Source organism: Kryptolebias marmoratus, linkage group LG6 (genome assembly GCF_001649575.2).
Source record: "Kryptolebias marmoratus isolate JLee-2015 linkage group LG6, ASM164957v2, whole genome shotgun sequence".
Lineage (NCBI taxonomy): Eukaryota > Metazoa > Chordata > Actinopteri > Cyprinodontiformes > Rivulidae > Kryptolebias > Kryptolebias marmoratus.
This window is the reverse complement of record NC_051435.1, coordinates 24,959,887-24,986,114: the sequence shown is the minus strand read 5'-3', so window position 1 is coordinate 24,986,114 and position 26,228 is coordinate 24,959,887. Positions and strand designations below refer to the sequence as shown.

The 26,228-nt window shown below is 39.0% G+C and overlaps 1 protein-coding gene across 2 annotated transcripts in view; it reads left to right on the top strand.

The window, feature by feature from the left end:
• The window catches only part of akap11 (A kinase (PRKA) anchor protein 11), a 57,167-nt gene extending 43,101 nt beyond the window's left edge, over positions 1-14,066 (top strand). The window contains exons 9-12 of one of the 2 annotated variants that reach the window (XM_017431818.3): positions 2,697-2,783; positions 7,321-7,367; positions 7,820-8,019; positions 9,415-14,066. In XM_017431818.3, the coding sequence (XP_017287307.1) occupies positions 2,697-2,783; positions 7,321-7,367; positions 7,820-8,019; positions 9,415-9,600 (520 nt within the window). In that variant the 3' untranslated portion in view covers positions 9,601-14,066. The remainder of the gene's footprint in view (positions 1-2,696; positions 2,784-7,320; positions 7,368-7,819; positions 8,020-9,414) is intronic. The other variant, XM_017431819.3, reaches the window with a different exon arrangement.
• Positions 14,067-26,228: the final 12,162 nt, after the last annotated feature.

Genomic DNA, 26,228 nt, shown 5'->3' with positions numbered 1-26,228 from the left:
GGGTCGGAATCTTTAGGTATTTCAAGATAAGTTTACGATTCAGTTGGCTGCAATGCAATTACAAAACGATCATGGACTGTGTGATCAGTTGGCACTGAGGATATAAGTTTGAAATAACTCTCAGCTACTGCCACATCAAATTTTAGGTCTACAACTGTAAAATTTACCAATTTATAGCCATTTTTGTACTTTCTAAGATTGCTTAACTATGATGAATACCTTGAATGTGGTTAACTCTAAAAGTTATTCTGTTGTGGATGTAGATTTAATAATTACAATGTGGGGATTTCATTAAAATTCATTCAGTGGTTCATAAGATATTTTGATAAAAAGACAGACAAACAAACTCATTCACATATAGACATGGCTAAAACCATTACTGCCCTTTGATCTTCAGCGGTGGATGATAAAAAGAAGTCTAGTTGGCTTTGTTTGAACCTTCTAGTAGTATAACTGTTGTTGTTTTTTTGTAAATGTTGGGCCTGTTTAAGAAGGAGTCATCTGTGCCTGAGTCTAAATGAGTAGATAGGTTAGAAGGGATAGTCTATAATTTAGTGATCTCATTTAGACTCCACTGCCAAAGTTTTATTATTTATCAATAATTCTGCAGTTTATTGAATTTTTCCAGATACATTTCACAATCACAGAATGTTTAAAAACACGTTTTTGTGTTGTCCACATGATTTAAAAAAACAAAACAAAATAAACTTCTCTAAGAATAGTGATTTCATTCTTTTCATTTTGTTGTGTTGGTGTCTATAGAATTAGTTTAGGAGTCTGGTCTTCTGACTATCTGCAAAAGAATCTCATGAAGTTTCTGGAAATGAGGCTTTGTACATTTCTGGCCAAGGTTTTTATCTCTGTGGAGGCAAAACTAACATCTGAGATTCTTTCCCAAGATACCAAAACAATATAATGTATGAGCAGGGCTATGTTAATGTATCATAATATTTTCTAAAGGTGTGTCCTTGAGTGCTTTCTCACTTCAGGCACTGTTTTTACAAGAACAAAGTCTGTTGTGTGATTCATTATAATCTTCAAATGCCTGTTGGAAACGTTTCTGCACAGCAGATGATGTGACAGAGGAAAGAAAAACACATTGATGAGCTTATTTAGACACCGAGCTTGATAATAAACGAGGCAGGTCTTGATATGTGCCATTCTGTCAAAGCGCAGGAGAAAACTAAGGTAATACAGAATAATAAGGGTATTTATAGATATAACATTTGTCCCTCACTTCTAACACTCAGACATTGTTGCATGCCACAGTGTGCCAGATCACCCCAGCAACCGAATCATTCACTAATTACAGAGGTAGTGTGTGTAATTTTGCTCTGTTGCCTGCTGGTTGTCTTGGTGGAATCCACAAGATTAATGTGAGAGAAGAATGTAATGATCTCACATCTGAGGCCATGAGCAACACATTTTCTATGAACAATACAGATGATTCAGTGGGATATACAGTGGAAAAACTTACTCATTTGGAGAAAATTTGTCTGTATTGAATCTCAGCTGACAGTTACAAGATTATTCTTAAAGCTAGGAGATGAGGTATGAAAGTCAGCAGTTGCAACACAGTACCTGTGTGTGTGAATGAGAGGGAGGCAGGTGGAACAGTGAGGCTACAAGGAGCAGAGGTCACAAAAGTGCAGGACTTAAAGTACTTAAAATCGACTGTCCAGGAAAACATGGAGTGTGGTCAGGAGGTGAAGAAGAGAGTCCAGGCAGGACTGAGTGGATGGAGAAAAGTTTCAGGAGGGATTTGTGACCAAAGGGTGGCAGCAAAGGTCAAAGGAAAGGTTTACAAGACAGTGGTGAGAGCAGCGATGTTGTATGGTTTGGAGACTGTGGGACGGACCAGAAGACAGAACAGGAAGTGGTAGAGCTGAAGATGTTGAGGTTCTTCTTGAGAGTAACAAGGATGGATAGGATGAGGAATGAGGTCATCAGAGGTACAGCACAGGTTGAACGACAGAGAGATAAAGTTAGAGAGGCCAGACTGAGATGGTTTGCACATGTGCAGAGGAGGGACAGTGGGTATATTGGTAGAAGAATGATAGAGATGCAGCTACCAGGAAAGAGACAAAGAGGAGATATATGAATGCAGTTAGAGAGGACATGGAGGTAGTTGGTATGAGAACAGAGGACGCAGAAGAGTTGTGCCCCTTTTACACGGGCTCTAAAGGTCCCAGCTCCACTCTACTTGGCTCGCTTTGCACATGTTTCTGTCAGCATTTTTTCGAGGCCGGCCCCTGCTTTTTTGGTCCCTGCTTCAGAGTCGGGCCAGCCGGGCCAGCCCTGCTTCATGGGCGGCGCAAGCTGAGCTCCTGTTCACTCATTGGTCGTGGGTATGACTAGATGCAAGCATAAAGAGCGAACGGTAGGAATATAAACAACAGCGTTAGCTTACTGCTACAGACCAAACTGGGCAGTGTGAACACGATGCATTCTTTATAGAGCCGAGCCGAGTAGAGTGGAGTAGAGCCTCCGTGTAAAAGGGGCATTAGATGGAGGAGGATGACTCACTGTGGCGACCCCTGAAAAAGGATAAAAAAAGAAAGGTAATCATCATCATTTGAGGACATAATGAATATGATCATTTTTGTAACAAAACAAAACCTTAACATACTCTAATCTTTTGTTGCACTGAGCTCTTCTCTTGTTCAAGTGGTGGTTTACCTGCCATTTCTCCTCAGCAGCAATGGAAACAGCAGTAGCTGGAGCAGTCTGGGCCTTGAAGGGGAGGTGTGTGAGGAGCACATGTCATTCTCCCCCTCTGACAGGTGGGTCAGCAATTGGAAGAGACAAATAACCTTTTAATCTGCAACCCAAAATCAGAAAGAGCTTTTACATTATGAAACATTAGGGATACACTAATCCACATTTTTATCAGATCCTGTTATTTGATTTTAAATATCTGCAGATAGTAATATTTTCCCATGCAGAAATCTTAGACTTAAACATATTTTTATGTTTTAATTTATTGTAACCTTGCATAAATTATACTGTTATAATCAATAAATTATATTTATAATAGTTACCATAATGAACCACACAAACACTGTAAGGAATTGCACTACAATTTTTTGTATTTATATTCATCCATTATTGGCCGCTTGTTCCAAAGTTGGGTCACGGTGGCAGAAGCTTGAGCAGTGAGGCCACAACATCTCTTTCCACAGCCACCTCTTCCAGCTCTTTCTGAGAAGATTCCCAGCCGTCCCCAGGTCAACTTGGAGACATAGTCTCTCTTGCATGTCCTGGGTCTTCCCTGGAGTCTCCTCCAAGTTGGACATGCACAGAAAACCTCCTTAGGGAGGCATCCAGGGGGCATCCTTAGATGCCCAAACTGCCTCAACTGGTTCCTTTCAATTCCTTGCACAAAATATCATCATGGCTACGTGACTCCTGTTTAAATCTTAATGCTAGGAAATCAAAGTGTATTTGTTTCTCAATAAAGAAAGCATCGTCACAGATTCTGTTGAACAAGTATCTCAGGAAAAATACTTAAGTCATTTTGGATGCCCAGTTAAACTTTAGAAGCCATGTTGATAAAATTTGCAAAACTGTTAGCTCAAATATAAATTGTTTCAAAATTATTAGAAAATGTTTAGCACTTCATTGTGCTCAGATGTTTTTTAACACTATAATCCTTTCAAATCTGTCCTATGGAGCTACTGTCTGGTCACAGACCAACCAAACTGAACTCAAACCACTGGAAAGTCTCTACAATCAGCCCTTAAAGGTTTTATATCAAAAGCGTATCAGATTTCATCATTGTCATATTCCAGCTAAATTTGGTATTTTGGATTTTTCCAATTATATAAGTCATAACCTTTTAAAATTGATGTTTAAATGGACTTGCACCAAAACCACTAAGTGATTGTATACAGAAATTGCAGGGCAGTAGTAGATCTACTAGAGCGGCTTTAATTGGCAATTGTAAGGTTCCATTTCGTAGGACCACTTTTGCTCAAAGTGCTCTATCTGTGAGAGGATCCACAATTTGAAACTCTACATGTCAATTTAAAGTCTGTAACCAGTTTCAGTATGTTCAAAAAACAAATTTGTTTTTATCAAAAACAACTGTATCCATACTTAATGTATTTTTTATTTTTATATCATATACATCTCACTGTTTTACATGTATGATTTTATATATGTTATTCATACTGTGTTGTTTTATTTTATTAGACTGTTCCACTTTTACTATTTTATAGTTGTTATATGTATTGTTCAAAAAGCCCATCTAGGGACAAGTACTGCAAATTACCTCACGCTACAAGTACCATGACACAAGCAATACTGCTGTTTTATCCAGTTTGTCTATGTTAATGTGTGTCTGTCCCTATCAAATAAACTTATCAATCAATCAATGTGGAGGAGCAGCAGCTCTACTCCGAGTCCCTCCTAGACACTGAACTTCTCAACCTATCTCTAAGGGAGAGCTCAGCTACCCTGCAGAGAAAACTCATTTTGACACCTGTATCTGAGATCTTGTTCATTGGACACTACCTAGTGTTTGTGACCATAGATGAGGGTAGGAACATAGACCAACTGTGAACAGAGAGCTTCACCTTGCAGCTCAGCCCCCTTTTCACCAAAATGTATTTGGACAGCATATGCAATACTGCTGAATATAGTGGTCTGTTGATCTTATGCCCCATTTTTCCCTCACTCGTGAACAAAACCCAGAGATACTTAAAATCCTCCATTTGAGGCAGCACCTCACTCCCAACTAGGATTGGGCAGTCCACCTTTTTCCAACTGAGAACCATGGCCTCAGATTAAGAGGTGCTGATCATCATCCAATCTACTTCATACTCTGCTGCAAACTTCCCTAGTGAGCGCTGGAGATCACAGCACAATGACGCCAACAGGACCACATCCTCCGCATATAGCAGAGAAGAAATCTCAATGTCATCAAACCGGACACTTTCTACCCCTTTGCTGCACTGAGAAATTCTGTCCATAAAAGTTATGAACAGATTCCATGGCAACGGGCAGCCCTGGCAGAGTCTGACTCTCACCCTGAAGAGGTCCAACTTACTGCCAGCAGTGCTAACCAGACTCTTGCACCGTTTTAGGGACTGAATGGCCCGAAGCAACAGATCCCCCAATCCTGTACTCCTGGAGCACCCCCACAGTGGGAACACAAAACACATGTAGACTGGTTTGGCAAACTCCTATGGTCCCTTGAGGGTAGTGAGGGTAAAGAGCTGGTCTAGTGTTTCATGGCCAGAACAGAATCCACGTTGCTCCTCCTGAATCTGAGATTTTACCATTGACTGTACTTTGTTCTCCAGGCTGAGGAGTGTTATTTCCTTGTATTTCGAACACACCTCCAGCCCTCATTTTTGAAAAGGGAAACCACCACCTCAGTCTGACAATTCAGTGGCACTGCCCTCAACATCTTTGCGATATTGCAAAGGCATGTTAACCAAGACAGCCCAGCAACATTTAGAGCCTTCTTCCATGGAATATGTGCTGATATGATTGAGAAGTTCCTGGGAGTATTCCTTCCACCACCCAATGACATCACTGGCTGAGGTCAACAGCACCCTGCTTCCATTAAACAGTGTTGATAAAGTGCTGCTATCCCCACCTCAGCTGCCTGACGGTTTCCCAGAATCTTCTTGGAGCTTCTTAGATCGAGTCTCTATCCAAAGCCTCACCAAAGTCACATTTGAGCTTTTGCCTCAGCAACAGCCAAGGCTGCAGCCTGCTTGGCCTGCTGAAACCCCTCAGCTGCCTCTGGAGTTCTACCAGCTAACAAGGCTCTATAGGACAATAGGACTTCTTCTGCTTGATAGACTCCCTTACCCAGAGTGTTCACCACCGGGTTTGAGGATGGTCCACCAGAAGAGGCACCAACAACCTTGTGGCCACAGCTCAAGGCAGCCACCTCTATAATGGAAACATGGAACATGGCCCACTCAGACTCAATGCCCCTCACCACCACTGGGATGCTGTTAAAGCTCTGTCTGATGTAGGAGTTGAAGAGTTCTTCTGCCAGTTGGTCCGAGCAAACTCTCACTACACATTTTGGGTCTACTGAGTCTGTCTGGCATCTTTGTCTGCCATTTTAGCCAACTAACCACCAGGTGTTGATCAGTTGACAGCTCAACTCCTCTCTTCACCTGAGTGTCCAAAACATACGGTCACAGATCAGATGTCACAAATACAAAGTCTATCATTGATCTGCAGCCAAGGGTTTCCTGGGGCTATGTGGACTTATGGACACCCTTATATTTGAACAAGGTGTTTGTTGTGGACAAACCGTGGCTGCTCTTTCCTATGTTCTGCTTTGAACAGACTGAAATTTGCTTTGTAAGTCTGTCCACATACAAACAAATGACCAGTCACAAATTTTTGCAGTAGTTTCATTTTAATAAAGTCAAAATATCAACTAAAGATTTTTTAAAAAAACATTATATAAAAGACTTTGGTCCCCTACAATCCAGCCAGAATTCTGATAACAGAATTAGTTCAGTATTCCATTTCAGTATTGCAGCCTCTGTGTGGTTCACTAAACGTATCGTTTTGTTCTACCTTGATAATGTTGTGATTAGCTAATTTAACATTGGTAAAGAGGAAGATATTCAGGTACTTTATTCAGACACGCTGAAGGCTAAACAGAGTTCATTATACAAAGATGGTCTCAAATGTTCGTTTCAACCTAAATTGTTGTTTTTGTGAAGGATTTTAGGCAAATATTATTGACATTTTTATTTTGGTAAATGATCTTTAACTTGATGTATGCCTCACAGGCACTACAATATTGTTTACAGCTGGGAATAGATTCAACTAAAATAATCTTGGTGTTACACCTAAATGTATTGTTTAGCTTGTTTGCTGTTTCTCCTCTCTTCAGACTCTGTCCTAACTGCTCCATAATCTAAATGCTGAATTAAAAAAAAAAAGTCTTCAGACATTTTCCCTTTGAAAAGAAAATGATATCCTTATAGCATATGAAGCAGAGTCTGAGTGTCTGTAGCTACAGGCTGAGTCAACAAGACTGTGATTAACAACCTTATAAAATGGAGAAATCACTATTTACCAGCTGGCACATCACATAGCAAATGCTCACAAAATTGACAGAGAGGATGTCAAGTAGCTTTTTAGAAAAAAAAAAAAAGTAGTTTTAAGCACTATGTTTTAACTGATAAAATATGCCAAAGTATAAAAGTAAAATGTAATCTAGAAAAAAAACTGACCGGAACAAACAGAATACTTTTGGTGTGTATGAGATGCTTTGCATGCAGCATTTTGGTCTTTTTCTTATTGTGTGTATGTTTTCTGTCACGTCTCATCCACCAGTGATAATGCAGAGGACAAGGAAACTGAGGTCAAAGAGGAGGCCAGTGGTAAGCATGTTTTATGATTGTTTCCGTCTTTAAGTGTGCTGCACTTTGTGATAATGCCAGATTTTAGCAAAAACAAAATGTTTAAATTACAAGTTTGACACACAAAAATGAGTTAAAGACTTGAGGGCTGATTTTTTTTTTTTTTTTTTTTTTCCCCAACTTCCTGAGATTTGTAGTTGGATTCCAGCTGTCTGTTCTCATCTGATTGTTGTTTCGGGGGGATTTTACCACCCCCATGTTCTTGCCACACCAGTGCATAATGTGTTTTCAGCCCTGAGTGAGGGGAGGGGGGGGCTGTGTGGAAGCGTGGGAACCTAAGTCATGGTTGCCATACTTTATTCCTCAGTGGATCTGCTTGTATTTGGTTTGTGAATAACAGCAGTCCATCAGTTGATCAGTTGTGTCAGTGTGAGGCTGAATAAAATGAGAAATAACATCTCTCTGTCCTTCAGGGTTACTGTGTGTGGACAGGACTCAGCTGCAGGCTCCCAGGACCACTCTGCTCATTGTGAACTTGGACGTCAAGGAGCCTGGGCGTGGCTCTCAATATTTGACCCTCGACCCCCAGCTCAGGAGCATGCTGCAATGGGTGGCTGCCTCCATGGCTGACATCCCTCAGATTCAGCTGAGCGCCGAAAGAGGGCTGCAGCAGGTGATTCTGAACAAGTTTATATTTCAACACCAATACTTTTTTTTTGCCACAGCTCATTATGGCAGAGAAAGAATGAAGTCTTTCTTTCTCTGGTTGTGAAGGTTGGTTCTTAAGGTTAGGAGTCCTATATAGTATTGTCCTGGTTTTCACTAAAATCACATTTGTTGCAAAGATAAAAACCAACAGCTTCTGGATCACACAACCCTATAAGATCTTTACAAACATAAACATTTATACCATTAGGCTTGTTTTAGACACTGGTTAAGAAGACTGCTTTCATAATAGAAATGTTTCATATACATTACCCATTAATTAACCATTTGAAGGACATAATATAAATTACATAACTTTTTCTGTGCTTGAGAGCAGACATTTGCATATATAAAGACACCAACTGAAAAGAGACAAACTTCATTTGTTTTGGGATCCCTAAATTTTAAAACATTTTTATGATTTAATTTTCTCAGACATCGCACACATCTCATCTTGATCTCCTTGTGTTGCATTTACTCTATCTTAGATTTCAGAAGTTCAAACTTTTCACTGGGTCTACTTGTTTTCTCTTATGCTGTTAACTTTAAATTTGTAGTAGAAGTGCTGCACAGTCATAGGAAAAATACAGTACACCTTCTGGCAATTCTTGGGTTATATGTATCAGATCTCTATTATTTAAATCTTACCTCAAGCATACAACACAAACCACAGATTACACTATGTCATTAGTTATTAAACAAAAACAAATCCAAAATGGAAAATCTGTGTGTGTGGAAAAACTCTTTTCACTCTTGCTGCTCAGCCAGGTGCTGCTGATTAAATGTATTTTGATTAACTGATCATTGTCAGTGTCACCTCTGTAAAAGCATGGATTTTAGCAGCCTGCTGCTCTGGAGCATATACAGCCGATGTCTTAACACAATGCCAAGGGAGAAAGACAACAGCAGTGGCAGTGGAGTAGTAACTGATGATGCACATCAGTTTGGGAGGGATTACAAGGTCATTTCCAAACAACTCGGAGTCCATTATTTTATAGTGAGAAAGAGTGAAAATTGTTTAAGACAGCTGCTAATCTTCCTAGGAGTGGATGTCTTAGCAAATTCTACCCTATGGTCAGATTGTGCAGTGCTCAGAGAAATGACAAAAAAACCCTCTATAGACCTCAGTTAGCAGGTTACAGGTTGGAGTTTAACACAGGTCAGTTAGGGAAAAAAACTGAACAAGTATGGCTTGTTTGGAAAGGTTGCAGGAAAAATTCTCTTTTCTCTAAAATTTGTAGTAAGGAATGTTGGCTCTCTACAACTAGACTATTATTTGAAAAAGGTGAAATCTGTTTTGGATGGCAGTCTAACATAATAGATACAGATGTGTAAAATTAATGATCACTGTGTGTCTCTTCAGCTGCCAGCCGTGGTTCAGAAGCTCCGAGAGAAAAAGTGGAGGGTGGGTGATCTACTGCACATGCTGCTGCGCTACTGTGAAGAGAGCCAGACACACAGCCACCTCCCAGCCAGAGAGGACGCACTCCAGCCGGGCAGAGAACCTCACCGCACCCCCCTCTTCCAGTGGCTGCTTGAGCATGCTTGAGCCTCTTTCTTCCTCTCATCGTGTCACATTCACAAATGCCTTTCTCAAACTTCACAGACACCAGAGGGCACCACACCAGTCTGTTTACCTGACATACTGTTACATTGTACTGTCTGTTCACTGCATGCTGCGATCAAGAGCTGCTATAGTTGTGTGTTGTTTTTTTTCCCACCTTCCATTTATTTGTTGCAGGTTTAGAATGTATCTGGCTACTTTTATCCCAGGTTGAATCTGTGAGCTGTCTCCTGCACCCACCCACGCTGCAGAGCCTGACATGAGACCCACCCCATGTCCAGTCCAGATACACACACAGACAAAGTGAGCTGAAAGAAAGAAAATGTGTTTTCTTTCTTTTTTTCCCCCTGTCAGGGAATCCCCACAGCTGCTGAGCAGATGATGTCATCACATCCACTGCTCACCTCTGTGGTGGTGTTTCAAAATATTAAGAGACCAACTGTGTGGACACATATCCTACCACACCCTTGTATTATCACAATTAGTTCAAGAGTCTATTTATCCCCTCACCATAGTGTTCCATTGTTTGAACACACTGGGAAATGCTGTCATTCTGTGTATTCCAGTGACATTTCTGTGGAGGATTGAAGCAGCCTTTATATTCTATCAGTGTGTTGCCATACAAGGAGAAATATAAGATGTTAAAGATGTAAATACCCTGTCTGTGATATGCTGTCATTTTGTGTTTGTGATAAAAATAAGCCATACATTTGCCTGCAGATTAATAAAGAGTATTTTTGGTCAGTCTACTCACTTAAGGCAGTATCTGACTGGGCTGTGTCTGCTGGTGGCACGTTGGCAAACAGCATTCATAAAGGAGTCTCTAGAAGGTCTTGTGACAGTCCTTGGCCTTGTTTCTTCAGTTTTTAATATGTTCAAAGTATTTTTTTTTTCTCAAAACAGTCACAAAGTTGTTGTGGGCATCTCCAACCCATCTCAACAGTGCTAGAGCTGTCCACTGGGAAAACAATCATGACCAGGTCTAAAAAGCACTCTTATGATAAAGAATAGGAGGGGAACAAGACATTCGTCACACAAGACACTGAGTTCACGAGAACAAGATTTTTTTTTAACAATCTTTTCTACATGCTAAACTTAATGGCACCTGTCCCTGTATAAACAGTACTTCAACTTTTCATGACTTCTCATGAAAGCTGAGTGACCTTTGAACTCAGGGGGTCAAACTCATTTTCACAAAGAGACAAAATTAAAAAGCTAATGAAAGTCCAAACTGTTTTTTTTTAATCATTTAAAAAAATACTGTTTTTCAGATTTCTTTTGTCAAAAAAAGCACTTTTATCAGTCAGAACAAACAGTTCACTGAAGGGGGGGGGCAATAGTTTCACCACCACATCAAAGTTTTATTGACTGTTTCTTTCTCAACTCAAATGGATATCAAAAGATTTAAGCTTTATTTTCTCAGCTTCAGAGTTAACAGATTATGGTGTGAAGCCGGCGTAGAGTTAATTCTGTTTAAACTAAATGCATGACAGACTCCTGCTTCCAGTGTGTTCTGGTCGAGGCTCACGTTGCCTCCACAATGTGGCCTGAGGGGTCTGCCGAGTGGTCCTAGAGACAGACTGGTTTCTGAACTATTTAAAGTGATTGAGATATATTCAGTTTTAATTTCATAAATCATGCAACAGGTTTTCTGTGTTTGCAAGTCAGTTTTCAACTCCTTAAAAAAAATCTTGTGAGAGATCTATTAAATAATTATTAAAAAGTGCTTTAAATCATTTCTAAACGTTACTCCAGGAAGTTAAATCATATAAGTTGAGGCAGATGAGAAGAAGTGGGGCCGAGGTGGGTATGATGTGAGTGCGGGTGGACATGGCCACAAAACGGGTCACAATTCTCACAAACTGCAAACATTCAACAAAGACTACGTGTATTCTGCCGCTAACAGTCACAGCCCGGTGAGATGCTGTTTTTAGCAACACACTTCTTGGTTGTCAAACTTAGTAAGATATTTAGAGTGGATATTGTTTACTAAAGCAGTGATTATTTAAAATAAAAAAAGTGGGTTTGTTTTGTTTAGAGTGTCTAATCAAACATGAAATGCTGCCTAACTATTGTGTTGCTGCCAAATGTATATTACAAGGTGACTCTTCAGCTTCATTCTGTCAGTGATTGTATGATTCACTGGTCATCTGTGGCAGGGGGCCAGGTCCAGCATGGGGAAGATCCAGTGACGCACACAGTAATTAAAGACACCAGTGTTTTCTGCACCTCAAAATGAAAAAGAAAAACCCAGAAAGGTTTGTAAAGCTGAAGGCAGGACTCATACACACACACACACATGTGTCACCCGTGCTTCTCAATCACCTTGTGGAATCAAGGAGTCTGAACTCCACACAAACACACCCTTATTACTCACTGAGATCCGCTTCAGTCCCAGCATGGACTCCCTGCACCCAGAGAAAGGTCATATGTTTATGTTATTTATTGTTCTGTCTTGAATCAAGGAACTTAAGGAAGACCAAATGCTACAAAGTCTTGAGTTGAAGTCACTGTAATTTCAGTGTTAGTAAGTGTTGATGGTGTTGTTTTTGCCATTCTTCTTTTTATGCCTCTATTACTGCGCTCCAGTGTTGTGTCTGTGTTCTTACTGTGATACAGGCCTGTCCATATGCCTTGGTTGTTCCTGCTTTACCTCTCGGCTCTCAAATGGTCACATAACACTAAAGGGGTTTGTTCTGAGTGCTTTGTTTACACAGAAAAGTCTGCATATATGACTCCACTTAGGAAAATCTTGGGATGTTGTGTGAATTGTGAAGAAAAAAAAAATGCAATGATTGGCAAATCTCATAAACCCATATTTTACTCACTATGGAACATAGTAAACAAATTGGAAATTGGAACTAAGAAATTGTAACATTTTTAGAAAAAAATAACACCATTTTGAATTTAATTGGTGCAACACATCTCAAAAAAGTTGGGTTAGGGTCAACAAAAAACTAAAAGTAAGTGGTATAAATAAGAAACATCAAGAGAAGCATTTTTGCAATAAATTAGGCTATTTAGCAACAGATCATTGAGAAGAGTAGATATAAAAGGAAAGGTTAAACCTCTCCAAAGTAAAGGAAGGGAGAGGTTTATTAGTCTGCAAAAAACTTCATCTAAAATGGTGGAACAATTTCAGAAGTTTTTTTTTTCTCAACAGAAAATTAGGGAGACTTTGAATATCCTGTAATATAACTTTTTTTTTCCTTCTTATTCTTTCTTAAATTGCTGTTATCCACAAAGGCCACAGATGCTGGCTAATTCATATGTGAGCACCGTCCAGAAACTTCTTTGAGCCAAAGCTCATTTAAAATGGACTGAGGCAAAGTGAAAAACTGTTCTGTGGTCAGACAAATCGAAATATGAAATTCTTTTTGCAATCCACAGATGCCAAATTTGCCGTACTAAAGAGAAGAAGGAGCATGTAGGCTGTTGTTCCAACGCCTGTCTTTCTGAAAGTATGGGAAGCATTAGTACCTCTGGCATGGGCGTCTTACACATCTCGATACATAAAAGTATATACAGGTTTTAAAACACCACATGCTCCCACCCAGACGACATCTTTGAATGGAAGGTCCTGCAGACAATGCTGAACTGTATATGGCATCCATTACAGCACCATGGAATCAGGGTGCTGAGCCGGCAGCTCTCTGCAACCTAAAATATTTGGTGCATCATGAATTTGACATCAAATTCAAAATTTCTTTATTTTGTTTTCATAAAAATGATGCAATTTCTTAGTTTAAACTGTTATGTTTACCATGAATACTTGTTCATAAAATGTGGTTTTATGAAAGTTCCAAATTATTGCTTTGTTTTCATTAAATTTTACACAGTGTCCCAACTTTTTGTAGAATTGGGTTTGTGAATAAATGAAGAAAAAAGTCCCGAACAGATAGCGAAGATATAGCAGGAATGAAGAAACTTTGAAGTATTGGGCTGAGAAGTGTGAGAGTTGATTGGTTTACATGAAAGGAATGTATTATGAGGCCCAGGCACACAGGGCAGCATCATGGGGTGTTCAGTCGTTGAAGTAAGACGTCCCCAGGTTACCAAGCACCTGCGCCCCTCTTCCTTTTATCTACTTTACATTCCTGCTTATTTGAGAGCACCTCAAGCTCTTTGTTATTGTGTTTGTGAAAGCTGAATGTTACAAACCTGCCAAGACTCCTTTTAGAGGGATACATACTACAAATCTGCTTTTCTGCTCTTGCGCTCTGCTTCTCTTTAATCCCAGCAAGAAAATAAAATGACCTAATCATCTCTGTATTTTGCTGCTTCCTTCTGAAACCCTGCTAAATGAAGGTATTAAATAAACGGTGTTAAAATGTAAGATAGTAACTTTGTTCTCCTTACTGGCTATGTTAAATATTTCTCATATTCTAAGCTTGAACTCTAAACTGTTTATGGTGAAAGCCTGTGATAATAAAACTTCCTATATGATCCAATGTTTTGTTGTTGTTCTTTTTATTGTTTGAATCGTGTCAGATTCTGAAAGGTGAAGGTGGCCAATAATGTTTTTGCCCTGTGACTGTGTGTTGCCAAAATATTTCATGAACCATGGGATGGATCTTAATAAAACTAGCAGAAAGTAATCCCTGAACATCAATTTATAACTGATTAACTTTTGGAGTCTATGTGGTCTAAGATGACTTCTATGGCCAAGTGACCTTAAAAAAACAAAACACAAAAATGGCTGTAACTCATTCAGTTTTACAGAACTTGAACTAAAGTCTGCAACACATATAGACATAAACAAGTTTGTTGGTACCTTTTCATTAAAGAAACAGTGGTCACTTGAATACCTTGAAACATACAACAGTGATAAAAAAAGATAAAAAATAATGAAAATCAAAGGACGGTACTCCAAGTAAAGTTTGAAAATAATTTGACCTTAGGGACATATTGAACTAAGATGTGTCTTGTAATCAGCATCACAGGTGTCTGCAGTCTTGGAATCAGTCAGTCTGCCTGTTTAAAGGGTGGCAGGTAGTCACTGAGCTGTTTGGCATCACGGTGTGTACCACACTACATGGAGCATGCAGGGATTGCCTCAAAAGGTTGTGCAACAAAATATTAAGTTCAAACTAACATCCTTTTTGTCAAGACCAGTTTGATTAGTTTATTTTTAAATTATTTCTGTTCAAGTAAAATTCTAGAGTATTGTCTGATTTTCATTATCTTTTTGGAATTTTTTTTCTCATATTTTTTTCAGTTTCAAGTTATTTCAGTGACTTTTGTAGTTTTTTTTTTCTTCAACTAAAGGGGAACAATTTTCTCCGTGCCAGTCTTTTAAACGTATTTTAAACACCAGTAGATCTTCGTTTAAGTTTTTACATTAAATATTTGAAGTCAGCTAGCAAAATATACCATGAACTACCGTAATAATTTTAACAAAACGTTTAGAAAATAGTCAATGGATGTATTTCACAGTTTATACCAATTATTTCTGTCCAGATGTTCACACAATTGATTTGCATCTATTTTCTCAATAATTTTTGAGAGGAATGCGAGATTAGATATAGATCTGTAATTGGTCAGAATTCCTGAGTCCAGATCAGTTTTTTTTTTTGGTTTTATTAAAGTAACCAAACAACAAACAAAAAATTACAACATAGGAATGCAGGTGGTATAATACATAATGAGTTGTGTATCAATCAGTGGTTATTTACATCAAATACAGTTCAGAGGATGGTACACAGTGTATATTAGATGATATGGGTTGTATGAATCCAATCAGAGTCTTATATCCTGTGAGTCCTAATTCAATCTCTTAGGAATAACAGTGAAGTTGTACATATTCTTACAGAGAGAGGCAGATGGAAGAAGAGGGTCTAGATTAGAGAAGGGCATCTCAGGGAAATGTATATTTTCCATTTTTTTCAGATGTCTTTGAAGTTTGATTGTTGAAGTCTCATTGAATAAGATATTCTTTCCATCACAAATATATCATAAATTGTATCGTACAAATCATCTAGGCTCGGGATATCAGCTTTAAGCTGTTTCTTCGTAATTGCTTTCTTTGCAGCTAAGCTTAGTATTCCAAATAGGTATTTAGTTTTATCACTTACAGTAGTTGACCCAAAAAGAACCTGTTGCCAATTAAATGTAATCTCTTTTCCAAATATAATCTTTAGTTCAGTAGAAATCTGTTGCCAGAAAATGACATCGTCTACAACAATGAGAAGAACCTTTATGATGTCTCTGTTGAGCTGGTGTGATAAAAAACCTAATAAGGCATTTCCATCCAAATGTTCTCCATGAAATATGCCCCGGCTACAAGTAGAAGTAATAAAAAAAATTAAAAAATCATTTATTGCTGGCACTTATTTTTAAATCATTTGTCTTTTACTTGAGTCAACTGTCTTGAATATCACTTTCTGCTACTTCCTGTTGTGAGAAAGCATTCCCATGGTTCTGTGGTAAGGTGGCATAGACCAAGTTTGACGTAAAGTGCATCAGATAATGATACTGTTGGCGGTCACAGCAGAGTGAGTAGCCAGGATGAAACCTGGCCCCGTTAAACACTCATACTGGAACACAACCACAGAAACCCTAATCAGAGACTGCAACAGCTTCACACACATGGAGCCACATGAACATCACACTGCCAAACAGCAGACTTCTAGTAATCAGTTCTGACAGAATATAAGATAATGTCATGTAAAGATAATGTTTTATGATTATTGTGTTGTTATGTTTATGTAACTGATGTTCTGAGTTACAGCTCTCTCTTGTAAATGAGATTACCTGTCTAAATAAAAGTAAATAAAACATTTAGTGTCAGTTATTGCCTGCCACTGAAAGGTGAAGAAGGAGCGATGATGTTTTTGTTTGTTTGTCATGATGAATTGATGGATTTTCATGATACTTTCAGAATGTAACCATTGATTACATATCTACAACTCATTAACTTTTGGAGTCAACCCAATTCAAGATGGCCACCACAGTTAAAAGGTCTTAGTTAACACAAGAATGGCTATACATTTTAGAGATCTTGAGATTGTATTTGGTGTGTTATTAGCTGAGACTGATCCTCAACTTATCCTCTGAGCATTAACTGATTGCACAAGGTCTGTTAAAAACTTTGCCATTAACTATAATAAACTAATAAAAACAAAAAACTCATAAATAAAACTAATAAACTCTGTTTGTTTGCTTGAAAATATCTTGTGAATTACTGAATGGATTTTCATAAAACTTGCAGAAAGTAATTATTAAAAATACATTTATAACCTTTGGAGTCAACACCATTCAAGATAGCTTCTATGGGTGATATGTATTTCTATATCAATCTACTCTGACATAATACAAACCCACTAAGAAGTATTTAGTGTCATTTCAACAAATGATGTGTTGCTTCACTCAATTATTAGTCAGTAGGATGAGGAGACAGCCGGGGGGCCCAGCCTCGTCTCCCCCTCAGTCTGTTCTCCAGGGGTGTGGCTGATGTCTGTACCGCACACACTCTGTCTTTGACATCAGTCTGAGTACTGACTTGAGCCTCCTTCCCACCATGATTCTCTGACATCACTTCCTTCCTAACAGCAACAAATGGCTGGGTTGTTGTGGGGGATCCCACTGGAGGAGATGAGGGGGGAGGGGTATTGTTTGAGTCAAACTCTTGGAATTCCCGATGAACTGCAAAGAGCTTTGTGTTAGAAAGGGGAAAACCAGTTCCGAAGAGCAAATCCTTTGTTGTTGTGTCTATTATTTTCATTCCTCCATCCACTCCTCTTTTCATCACCATGGGCTTGTAGGTGTAAAGGGCTGAATCACGAAGACGGCTCCTGTGATTGACCTACTGTCCCATAAAACATGGAAGAGAGAGGAACTGCCAAAGTTCATGACACAGCACATCACCTAGAACTGGTTTTCTGTCTACTGTTATTAGTCAGAAGTTGAGACCAAAAGCCTCTGTTTGGAACTTATACAAGAAATTATTCAAATCTTTGTTGCAGTTTAGCAAACTTCCTTTTTTCTTTTTCTCAGAATCCAACTTTTCCGCAGAACGTATGAAGGAGGTGTTCAGGTTGTTTAAATCGTAGAACTGCACAACTTGCATCCTTTAAAGGATTTTCAATTGTTCAGTTCAAAGCTGCATGTTTCAAACAATTTTTATCCATGTTTTGCTATCCTGGTTACACATACACACATCTGACAATTAGACAACACTGCCAAACATACAATAATTATAATATAATTATGCTTATATGATAGTTTTGGTGTTTATACTACATACAATATATAGTCTTTAAAAAGACCAAATATAGAATAGTTTGGGCATTTTGTGCACCAAAAAACAAACTTGTTTTTATTTACATATTATCAGAATAGAGCTGACCAACCAGACTTTGTGCTAGCCAACCCCTCCTCCTCGCCTGTGCGCATGTTCGCCAATCACAACACACACACACACACACACACACACACCCATACACACATACGCATCAAGAGACAATTTAGAGTTGCCAGTTAACCTAACATGCACTTTTTTAAAACAAAAAAAATCAAATAGTAATAAAAACAATACAAAACAAAAGAAGAACAGGGAAGGTGTTCTAATTTAATTTTGCTTGTGTCTTTTTCTTATCTAAAATTCACAAAGCTATCCCCTTGGGAAACAAGCTTTGTGTGACTCCAGAAATGAATCCTGCAATGTTTACACAGACGTCATGGCAACAGAGGTTGTGGTAGACATCCCTAATTTTGTTGACTTTGTGAGTAAGGCCACAGCTTAATGAAAAATCCCACAGAGTCCCCACCGGGGTAGTGGAAAGCATTCATCTTTCAAAAGGTGTGGAGAACACTATCCCTGGCATTTCTAGCCTATTGTCTATTTGTTTCCATGAGTGACCACACAGTTGCATAGTGTGTATGAAAGTGGGACAATAACTCATGGTGCTTCAACTCCCAGGGCAACTCAAACCTCGGCACGATGCAAACTATCAGCGTGGGAGCGAAAGGATGGAGGCAGTTATCAAAGAGAAAGGGTGGATAAATAGAGATAAGGGTTTATATTAGTGGAAATGGATAAAAGGGTTTATCTAAAGCAGAGCAAAATGAGCAGAACCTGGATGGCAGGGATTTATCGCAGGCACTATTGGTGTTTTCGAAAATGACAGCTCTGTTTTGACTAGTAGGAGATTTGAAACAACAGTCAGATGTTGGTGTAGACTGAGTAACATGGAAAATAATATTAGATATTATTTGCTAACATGAGTAAAGATTGTAAGAGTAAACCACAGAATAAAGAAGTCAAGTCAGGTTTATTTATATAGCAAGGTAAAAATACTACTTCAATTAAATGCCAAGGAATAAAAGTGAGTTTTTAAACAGAAAATGAACTCAAGATAACAAACACAAAAAACTGTCACAAAATGTAATCAATAAACACGGTTTGTGACAGTACCCCCTTGGAGACAAAGGAGTGTTTTGAAGCTAGCATAAATCAAAAGAAAGTCATAAGGTGCTTGTTTTCAGAGTCTCACATTTTAAAAAAATTACACTAATTTAAATTTAATAATAAAATTTTTTTTAAAAATTACTAAGGTCTCTTCGGCATTTTCTGTGATCACTTGGAAGTGTGACGTATCAAGTGCTAAACACCAGAAGACAAACAAGGCAGGAAATAGCTAATATGGATAGAGGAAACGGTGAAGTGGTTCATTGTGTTGCACTCAATAGTGTAAACTGACCCAAAGCTATGACTGACTGTGGAGTTAGTGTTTTGAGGAAGACAACCTGAAATACAAACCTTCAATAGAAGAACCACAACCTTCCTCTGTCTGGACTGACACCTATCACTGTTCAATTGGCACCGGCTGCCTCCTGCCGTCCGACTGCCCACCACCGGCCGCCTCTAGCTGTCCAGATAAGAAATTCCTTGAAGACTTTGTTACATCATTGTAAGGCTTGGGGATTCCCCTTGTAAATTGCAGAGCTCATTTGTTCCCGACAGCATCATGCCAGACCAAAAAAAAAAGAGTTTACAAACTGGTACTCTTGTTAACAAAACTTGATTTTCCTTCTGTTTCCATTTTCACTGGTAAACAATACAACAGTAACCTGCTCAGTGTCCTACAGCAGTTTTCCATAGTTGGCCGTGGCATCTTATACGTCACCAAGGAGATAACACTGCCCACACAATCACCCCACTTTGGAATTTTGATACAAAAACACTAAAAACAAGTAATTAAGTTTTAAGTCAGAGACATTGACCACTGGAGTGTTTTATGATAGTGTTTAACTTAAAGAAAAACATGAAAAGTCAGGGTTTCCCCAGTGTATTTAAAGCCTGGCGGGCCACCAGGCTTTACTGCCCCCACTGCCAGACTAAGCTCTGTTTGTATATTGTAATATACGTCATTTTTTATACACATTTTTTTCCACTGGCACCCGCACCGCAAGGTCACCGTGTGAAAGTGCGCGCGCCAACAGTTACGCAATAATGCTGTCCCCGCCCCTGTCCCCGCAGTGTCGCGTCATGTGGTCACGCACCTCCCAATTTTGGTAACTTGGTGCGGACTGTGCGCACCGCGCTCCATTCAAAATGGACGATTTTAGTGCTCTAGCAGAGCTGGTTTGCCTGTATCAGCATTTATATGAATCCTCTGTGAGAGAGCCACAGCAATAAACATTGAATGAGCGGGTTTAACCAAAAATGGTTAGTTGAGCTGAAATTCAGCAGGTGGCTTTACAAGACTGAATATGGTAAGCATGTTTTGTACTTAGTGAAAATATTATCCATGTTTAACAGTAAAATTATGCTATTAAATTCAGCATTAGATATGCTTTGTTTTGTTGTTCCATGTAGTGATCCAACATGCAGCCTGTGCCACAAAAAGCACAATACAGTACAGCATCTCTCTGTTTTTCAGAGTTGTCTGTTGTTATTCATTGGCCTTGATGTGAGACGTGTGTTGGTGCTTTGTTTGCACTTTAACATTTATGTTAATTTAATTTATTTGTAAATGTGACTTAAATTAGGATTCAAATTAGGTGCTAACAATTTTTGTTTAAAAAAGTATTTCAAAAGTACCTTTTTGTGAAACTGTAGTTGTGTAAATATTTGACACAAATATCTTACAATATCACAGTAATAAATAGCCATATTTTCAACTTTCCTGTCAAGAGTCGGAGGACATGTGGAGCTGAGACCTGGAGGGCTAACTGACTGGTACTTGGGGACAACTGGTGACTCTAGCAACTCAGGAACTGGCCACTCTATATATTCAGGAATTGGTGACTCAGGAACTAGTGACTAAAGACCTATGGTGACTGCTATGTGAAGACCCACCGGAAGTAGTGGCTGTTGAAGGTCCATGACAAGTGTTGATTGTAGACCCTCATTGAGCAGTGAAGTGAAATTTATTTATATAGCACTTTTCAGCAACAAGGCCTTTCAAAGTGCTTTACAACACAGAAACAACAACAGAATCAAATACAGAAATAAAAACATCAATCAGGTAATTTTAGCTAATAGGAAGATTGGTATGAGCGGTGACCTGGTGTGTTGGAGGACCAGAGACATGGAGCTCTTTGAAGACTGTGAAGAATCAATGGCTGGAGACTGTGGAGGCCGGAGGGCTGGAGGGTGTAGAAGGCGTGATGACTTTGGCTCCTTGGCAAGTAGAGGGCAGCGACCCTTCAAGAACAGGAGGCAGGGAGGTCTCTGTCTGGAACCCCCCTATAGATGAGGAACTGGTACCAGTAAAAAGCGATCTTCCTGGTCTCTCTCAGAAACTGTGTGTGGGGAGTTGTTGTCCCTCAGAGAAGAGCATGCAGCATTCCATATTCCTTTAACACCTCCTTGAAAACCTCAGCCATCAGTAGAGAGTCCTTTATACCCGGACATTGTGTGAAATTGCTGAGGAGGTCTTTAGTGACCCACCATATGGCTCAAAGGTCTGAGCAGGTGGCCAGAGTGTTCATATAAGCCTTAACAACCAAGTGTAGGTGAAGGAATTCCTCCGACAAGAATCCTGTGAGGAATGAACAGCATGCTGTGTTCTGTTGTGGGTCGGTTATTCTGTCATGGTTTGTGGAAGGATGATCCCAGGAATTCAGACTGACATAAGGACCCCAAGAATAAACTCTTAATTTAATAAAACAAAAAACAAACAAACAAAAATGCTGAATTGGCAGCAAAAGATTCAAAAACACAAGGAGCTCAAGGAAAAAGAAACAAGACAACAAGAAAAAGAGAACCAGGATAGAACATGTAAGCAACAATGACTGATCAGACATGGAAAGCTGCAGAACAGAATAAATGTGCTGGGGTTGATGAGCAGATTGGAAACAGGTGACTAATAGCAAACAGGGAACAGGTGAAGATGGGTGAGGCAGGCTGGCAGAGGAAAAATAATGACTGAGGGGAAAATGAGATAATGGCACAAACAAGACTATAGGGAAGCAGGGAGACACTGGGAGTAAACAACAGTTTCAACACAAATTAACTCAAGATAACAAACACAAAAAACTGTCACCAAAAATAACCAAAAAACACAGATTGTGACAGAGAGCCTGTCTGACTTACAGAAACAACAAACCCCCCTCAGCTGCTAAACCAGGGGTAGGCAACCCTGGTCCTGGAGAGCCACTATCCTGCATGTTTTTTTTGTTTCCCTGCTCCAACACACCTGATTCAGAGGTTAAATCACCTCTTCTTGTTCTGCAGAAGCCTGTTAATCACCCATTGATTCAAATCAGGTGTGTTGGAGCAGAGGAACAAAATAAAACATGCAGGATGGTGGCTCTCCAGGACCAGGGTTGCCTACCCCTGTGCTAAACACTGAACACTAACAATCCCCACCCACGAGGTAGAGAAAAGAGCAGAAGATTATCACAATGATCTACAATGGGTTGCCTCATCCTCTCTGTTGTGTCTCTGCTCATCTTCTACTGTGTTGACTCAGGTGTGAGTAAGTTTGGGAGTTTGACAGACAGAACATGAATGAGGTAACATATTGGCTAAGCCTTTCTTCTTTCTTAATGACCTCAAATCACTTCTTCCACATCCACACCCACCTCAGAGATGACAGAATGGTCTGAATTTTCGAGGGCAGGGAAGAGCACATTGGATGTGACCACAGGGAGGAAGTGGGAGTCACATAGCCAAATGAATAGAGATGTCTCCCACTGATCTAGCTTTCCATCTTCCACCATTCTCTTCCTTTTTGTCCCCAAATTTGCACAATATATCCTAGTGTACTGCCTGCAAGAAGAAATGTGGTTTGGAGTTTTCCAAAGAGCTAAAAGTTGTTCAAGATCTTGGACTAGTCTGGAGATTCTTAAATAAGATGCTCATGTGTATTAACCAGTTCTCTTCTTTAGTCTTACTGTTTTAACTATAATTTATTTTTGTCTCATTGCTTCAAACATAATATCACTGTTAGGTATCATTTGCTTTAAACATGATTTCACTATTAGGTATCATTTCATCACTTTCACTGCTTATTGATCAGACATTTATCTACAAAACGTCTTGAACTGGGCCAGTATCTAGGTTTCACGCTTACCTCAGTAACCAAAATTGTACCATCTTTCAAAATCTTTTCATACTGAAACACAGGATTTGCTGGACAAACAAAGCTTGACATTGATGTTTAGGAAATTGTGCAGAACTGCTGCTGATACTTAACAAAACAAATTGCATTCCTGTAAGTACGGAGTAACAAGGCATGATACAGTATGATTGCCATAGGTACTAGGTATGTTCCAGTACTTGTTATTCTGCACTTACAGGATATGCACCCTGTAGGTACAGGGTAACCAGACACTTAATAATAAAGCAAAGTCCTCATAGGTACCAGGTATGTATCTAATATGTACCTGGAAAGTACCAGGTACATACGATAATTACAGAGTATGTAGCCGACACATACTCTGTAAGTTCAGGGTAACAAGTCACTTCACAATGCAGCCTGGTCCTTTTTAGGCACCAGGTACACTACAGGAAAAAGAAAGATTAGAAAAGTCAAAAGAATGAGTGGGACTTTGGTTCTGGCTACCAACTAGAAGGCTGATTATTTAAGTTCATGTGCCAAACTGTATGTAATATGCAGTACCTTTATGCAGTACATTGCCTTTATGTTCATTGATTATTTTAGTATATGAGATTGCCTGGATAAGTGAGCCTGATTTGTAATGTGAGGCGCTTTGAGTGATCATAATAAATGCAATCACTTCACTATTAATAACTCTTCTGAGAATATTGATAGTAAATATCTCTATAACTGTCTATCCACTGGTTATTATGGGTTTAATGATTGACCATGTAGCTCTACAAACTTAGAATGATGTTAGGGTCTAAAAATAATCTTGATATTTTCACAAAATTCTGCTGAAATAAGTGACTTATAAGTGACTAATAAGTGACTGTGACTTATTATAAAATGACTTGTTACCTTGTATTTACTGGTTATGTACCTGCTACTTACAGGCTATGTACCTGGTATATACTGTATGTTCAAAGTTAAACTAGTAGTCACGTCAACATGAACTGCCAAGTCCACACATTTGGACAGAAGCAATAAAAGGGTTTTTGAAATTACTGTAACACTTACTATTTGATAAAAACAACACAATCTGAGATCTCATGGTATTTACCCTCTTGTTTAAAGAGTTGCTCTATTATAAACACTTGACATGAAAAAAACAACAATTAGAATAGAAGACAATCAGTTAAGTTCTAGTTCATGTTCAAGTATTGCATTTGTCATCCCATCTTTATATAAACTATGATGGCATAAAACTATGTTTTGCCTCATCCATATGAGAGGAAATAAATAAAACTATATAATTTATTGCCTGTGTTATTTTTATACACTCTGGTTGTTCTTATTTTGATGCACAACCAGAAACCTCTTGCTATATTCTTCCAGATAGCAGAAGATTTAACAACCCACAAATGAGGTGAGAAAGTCTCTTACAATATTTAGGGCTTTCCTTTTTTATTTGTGTGTGAAAATGGCCAGCAAAAAAGGAGAGCAACACCCCAGTGACTCACAGCCATGCTTCCCACACATTACAAAATCTTTTTGTCAGCAACATCGCAGCTGCCATACCAAGATCTAATGCACCTAACAGGATGCTCTCAAGGCAACATGAAAAAAGATATGAAGCACAAACTTTTACTTGTTTTAGCCTCCTGAAAAAAAGCTGGTGGAGTCCAGAAAAGTTCTTCAGTAATGCAGACTGCCCCAAATATCCAGGTCTAAAAACCATCCATTCTTTTTCTTTACCCACTTCTCCTTTCTACGTCACTGTACAAGAGGCAGGGAACACCTGGACATGTTGCAAGTCCATCACAGGGAGACACATGAGACAAACAACCATTCACACTCTCACTCACACCTAGGGACAATTTTAGAGTCATCAATGAACCTAACATGCATGTTTTTGGTCTGTGGGAGGAAACTGGAGTAAACCCATGTGTGCACAGGGGAGAACATGCAAACTCCACCCAGAAAGGCTCCAGACCAGAAAACGATCCTGCAACCTGCTTGCTGGGAGGCGACAGCTCTAACCACTGCTCCACTGTGCCACCCTCTAAAAACCATGCTGATGATAAATACATGTTATTCACAAACTGGTCCAAATCTCCCTATCATCATTTCAAAAATGTACTTAAGCATATTTAATAATGAATGTGGGCGTGGCTGCCAAGGTTGGTACAAAACAAGCTGATGTGGACAATAAAATTATGTGCATGGCCAAGAATGCAGTTTTGTAAGTCATGCACATGAATATAGGCTGATAATGTTAGCTAAATGATGATCGATGTCAATATATAATGTTAAGCTAGTTAACAAAGCTAATAATGTTGTTTTTAACCCATGTTACATTCCTTGCTGGTTATTTAATACCAGCAATATAATCAATCCTCTTCAATTTCTGTGCAAAAGTTGTGCTCACTGCTGCTTTCCACATATTTTAAATAATCTTTATTGCTACAGTAGAAAGAGCAAAGTCAGGAAGGAGAAGGAGATGTTAAATCAGAGGCCAGCAGCAGAGACAATGATGCAGGGTCTTCTGTGAGGAATGTTGCCAGAAGTCCGGGGCCTTTTTAAAGAAGTGGAAATACTTGTACGGTTGCTGCTTACTGTGCCTGCCTCTTCTGCTGAGGCTGAAAGAAATTTCAGTGGTCTTCGGCGGTTAAAAACCTGGCTTCACAACACAATGACACAGTCTCGGCTTAACAGTGTCGCTTTGTGTCATATCCACAAAGATAAATTGGACAAACTAAATAGGAGAGAAATTACTCAGCAATTTATTGTGCCTAATGAGAAGTGCAGAATCACATTTGGGTGCTTCACTTCGGTGAGATCAGTGCACTGCTACATGTTCATGTTGTGGGAAGCTTCTTTAATATTGTGATAGAGGTTTAGGTAAAGATATCCGCCTATCACAGATACATATGTATATTTCATTCTGTTCTTCATTTTTATACCATATATATCATATATATATATACAGGTGCTGGTCATAAAATTAGAATATCATGAAAAAGTAGATTGATTTCAGTAATTCCATTTAAAAAGTGAAACTTGTATATTATATTCATACATTACATACAAACTCATATATTTCAAATGTTTATTTCGTTT